This window comes from Morone saxatilis, unplaced genomic scaffold (assembly GCF_004916995.1).
Source record: "Morone saxatilis isolate NCDOM2014 unplaced genomic scaffold, NCSU_SB_2.0 Contig16, whole genome shotgun sequence".
Classification (NCBI taxonomy): Eukaryota; Metazoa; Chordata; class Actinopteri; family Moronidae; genus Morone; species Morone saxatilis.
This window is the reverse complement of record NW_023339718.1, coordinates 14,454,925-14,459,254: the sequence shown is the minus strand read 5'-3', so window position 1 is coordinate 14,459,254 and position 4,330 is coordinate 14,454,925. Positions and strand designations below refer to the sequence as shown.

The window sequence follows — 4,330 nt, the reverse complement described above, 5'->3', positions numbered from 1 at the left end:
ACATGGTTTACTCTGAAAAGTACTTAAAGAAAAAGAAAGAACCCAAACCTAGCAATGGGGCACAGGGACTGCAGATGGGCCCACAGGGGCTTTTAGCTGTGGTCACCAGTACTATAGTGATGCTACTGAATAGCAACATGCTAATGCTGCTGCACTGAGGCCTTCATTAGCAACTCAATTCATGGTCCCCAGAGGATGAATCCTAATGACATATGGTTGACATTTTCAGGAAAAGAGTGAGTATTATATTGAATAATATAGACTTTAGACAGAGGTTTTACATCTTACATCATCTTACATCAACATTCCTTATAGTACCTACATTTGTAATGGATTATAATTTCATTAAATTTAATGTAATTATCAGTTCATATATTTCATTAAATTGAAGGCTGAAGTATGCATGTTATTGTCCTAATAATCCATAAATTACTTATTTTGAATAAATTAATGTACTTGAGTATTTAATTTTAAGCTACATTATATATCTACTCCACTAAATTTCACAGGGAAATATTTTATTGCACTACATTTATTTGACACTTATAGTTACATTTTGCATAAAAAAGATATATGATACAATGTATTACTGTGCTGCTTGTCTACCCAAGAGTATGAAGAGTATCTAAAATCGGCTCCACTTTGATGAACAACAAACCGTTGATGATGACAGTAAAATGTTTTTTATATATTTTTAATATTTGCTGTTTTTCCTCTGGGGTTTCTTAAAGAGAAAGATTATCATATGAGTCTGTGGTTGTTGAGATTGGATTAAGATTTGTTTGTGGATTTTAAGATTTTTCAAAACAAGTGTAAAGTGCACTGTGGACAGACTGTCTACATCCTACCTTTTTTGCCCGAATACATTTTGTTTATTGAGTATCAGCGGATTTTAGGAGCTCCATGCTGCGGTGTTGCTCACTGTCCCAATCTATTACTACCTACCGATGTCAGATGTTTTGGTAGATCTGTGCCTAGGTTAGAGTTCTGCAGGTTGGTTTCTTTCAGTTAGAAAGTTGTTCTGCTGTCCAGTTAATTATTTTCTGCATTATATTTTTAATGAAACACTTAACCTTGGAAAATTAGTGTTTCAAAGGTGATACAAAACTAGAATTAACATGAAATGTAAATGAACTATAAAATGAAAGTGAAATCCAATTAGGTTAGTTGTATTTTTCTGTGAAAATATCACTATTGTGTTGTGTTGGTAGTAAAACAATATATTTGTATGAAAATGTAACATTATTACTATAAGGAAGTCACTATAGCCACAGTATATAGCTCATTAATTAGTGGCGTCTTTGGTTTAACTCAATTAGGTTTGTTACTCTATGATGACTTTATTTTAAAAGAGATTGGTGGTTATAGGTTAAAAAAAATTTATTAATCACAGAAGATTTTTAGACTTTCAATGTCCAGCAGGTGGCGTCATCAGTGTTCAAGAATGTATCAATGCACTGATCTTTCTGTTCAGGTTCTTAAAAGCACCCTCAATATCCTGCTTATTTCTTCTGCCAGAGCTCAGCTGACCCTATTAAAACTCTAAGCACTCTTACCTTACCACTAAAACACAATGCTGCCAACGATCAACTGAGAGAGCTTTTGAATTTAACTGCAAGTGGCTAAGAGGTATCCCTTTGTCTCCATCATATCACCTTTTACAATCAACATTAAAAATGAATGAATCTGGCATTTTGTGTAATTAGACAGTTGTAAGTTATGCTGAAATGTAATATTGATGATTCTCTTTGCTGTGGATCACTGCTTCTATAAAACAACAATCTGCTATTTAAGTTTATTTAAAATTTATATATCCAATATTCCATAATGCAAGAATTTGAGTTTTTGTCATCTGGGTTACAACATGAAAAAATAGAAACTGATCTTGGGTCCAGTAAAGTTTCAAATCTGTGGCCCTTACAGAACTGAGTTCTTGGGACTGTTAACATTAGTATCTGGTGGTTTTGACTGTCACCTCTGGTATGATAACAGCTAACATACGACCTAAAAAACACACTTCAAATATGTCAACAGATAAACAACAACAACAAAAAAAAGTGACTGACTTATTTAAACCAACATTTTTAATAAATAGGCAGACAAATACGGCATGGTTGAACGCTGTTTTATCATCATTTATGTGAGAATGTTGCCTTTCAGTGTAGGAAGAAGTTTTCACATAGCAAAGTAGCAAATTCCATAACACCAGAATAAAGAGGATGTAACAAGTAAACATCTTGCATCTGCAACATCTAGTTTAACCACCAGAAGTATTATTCAGATCAGATATCAGATATTATTGATGTTTAATATTAATTATTGAATCTAAACCTTGCATCATATTAAAAATGTCATATGTAAACTTAGGTAGTGGAGTTAAAAGTATATTGTGTCCTTTTAAGATCTGTAATATGAATGGATTAAATGTCAAGTACCTCATTCTTGTAAATAAGAGTACAGTACAAATGGGGTTACACTAGTTCTATTATTCACTAAGTGCTGCCCACAAGAGGAGCTTTTGTACTCTGTATTTGCTTGTGGTAATTTCCCGTGTAAAGTGAAAAGGACCACACTGTTGGATGCTGGGAAATGTGGTTAGGAAAGCTCCGCCCCCTCCCCCCCCTCGCCTTCTGTTTCTAGGCGACCCACATCCGTCGTGCCTCGTTACGTCATATAGAATCCACCAGTTTCCAAACTAAGAACGCTGGAACTGCATCAACGTTCCAGTGTAACGGGCGACCCGGGAAACTTCAGAAAACACCCCCAAACAGACGTCCCTCAAGGTAAGACTGGTCCTGTATTTAAAACCTACCTGCAGCCTCACATTTTAATGCCGGTTTAAATTAATATACACATTGTGTTTCCCTCCGGCGACCATCTGTGCCTGTATTAGAACCGCTGCTCAACGTTCTCCTCGCGGTGTGTGACTTACATTCGATTCTTAACGTTACATATCTAGACATTGGCAAGCGCCATCTTTTAACCGAATAAAAAAGGGGGAAGGGGGAAGCCGGCAGGCCACGTTAAAGTGTCTGTCAGTACAAGGTCAGTATTGTTTGTTTTCAGTATGTATTCATCAACAGCCCGGCTTTGTTCGGAACTGTTTTGGAGGATATTGTTGGATGAATATGCCTCACCGTCCCCCATCATCAAACAATAACAACACTATGGTGTCCTGTCACTGCCACACCTGTTTTCTACTCATGTAATACTGACTGGGTTGCCTTCAGAGACAATTAAATATTTTCTGTCATGGGAAATCATCATTTTCTGGTTAAAATGTAACGATTCTAGCCACAATTAATAAAAAAAACAAAAAAACAATGAATAATGAGATTGGTGTCCTGAGTGTTGTCAATTAACGCTAGCTCCCCTGCTGTTGGTTGTTGTATTTGTGTGTGTGTGTGTGTGTGTGTGTGTGTGTGTATCTCTGATTCTGTGTTTCAGACTAATGCTAACGGACACATTTCTGTATTGTGGTGATAAATGTGTAAGTGAGCAGATAAGAAGAGAGACGTCTGATAAAAGACTCAAACAGAGCTCATAGGCTATGATCACATTTAGCAATTAGCCGTAGCGGTGCTGGCGTTGCTATGGAAACAGATGTGGTTTACTTCCTGCCACTGTTTGAATGCAAGATTCATTCATAAAACCTGTGTTTGAAACAGGGAAATGATATAGGAGCTTACTGTTCCCTGATTGTCAGACTGAAGTGACATTTCCTTTCCCTTCATGATGCAAAATGATCATACAGGTTGTTTACTCGTGTCATAAAGTCATTAACAGATATTGTCAGCCTCAAATGAAGGAGGAAATAAACTTGAACAGGTTAGGGGTGCACTATATGGATCAAATATAGAGCTTTAACAATCTGTTGAGTAAATAATCAGTCCAATTACAGAAAATGAATCAAAAATGGCAACTAATTTGATAGTCCAATAATAATGTAAGTCATTTTTCAACCTTAAAATTCCAGACATAGATTTTGGACTGATACAGTGATACAATTTTACAAGAAGGAATTACATTTTACAAGGAATTTCAGGATGCTAGTTTCGGATCGGAGAAATTATAATGGGCACAATTTTGATAGCTATAAATAACAATGGAAAAGTAAAGCTGCAAGCAGTGATGAACTGGCCCTCGCACCCCACGCAACTTGGGGCGTGCTGCGGCCGCGTCACGTGCTGCAGCCACGTCACGTGCCGTCGTAACACGTTTAGATCAAAACATGAAAATGTCACGTAAATCAGATCAAAGTCGCTATGCAGCGCTTACTTCCTGTTGCCAGTAGGTGGCGCTATCACTATATCTGAATATTGTCATGTAG

At 36.6% G+C, this 4,330-nt stretch overlaps 1 protein-coding gene across 1 annotated transcript in view; it reads left to right on the top strand.

Moving 5' to 3' along the window:
- LOC118325167 (pH-response regulator protein palI/RIM9-like) overlaps positions 1 to 1,818 on the top strand; it is a gene marked incomplete at its 5' end in the record, with an annotated part of 3,050 nt that extends 1,232 nt beyond the window's left edge. The window contains 1 exon segment of the mRNA XM_035657742.1: positions 3 to 1,818. Coding sequence (XP_035513635.1) covers positions 3 to 158 — 156 coding nt within the window.
- Positions 1,819 to 4,330: the final 2,512 nt, after the last annotated feature.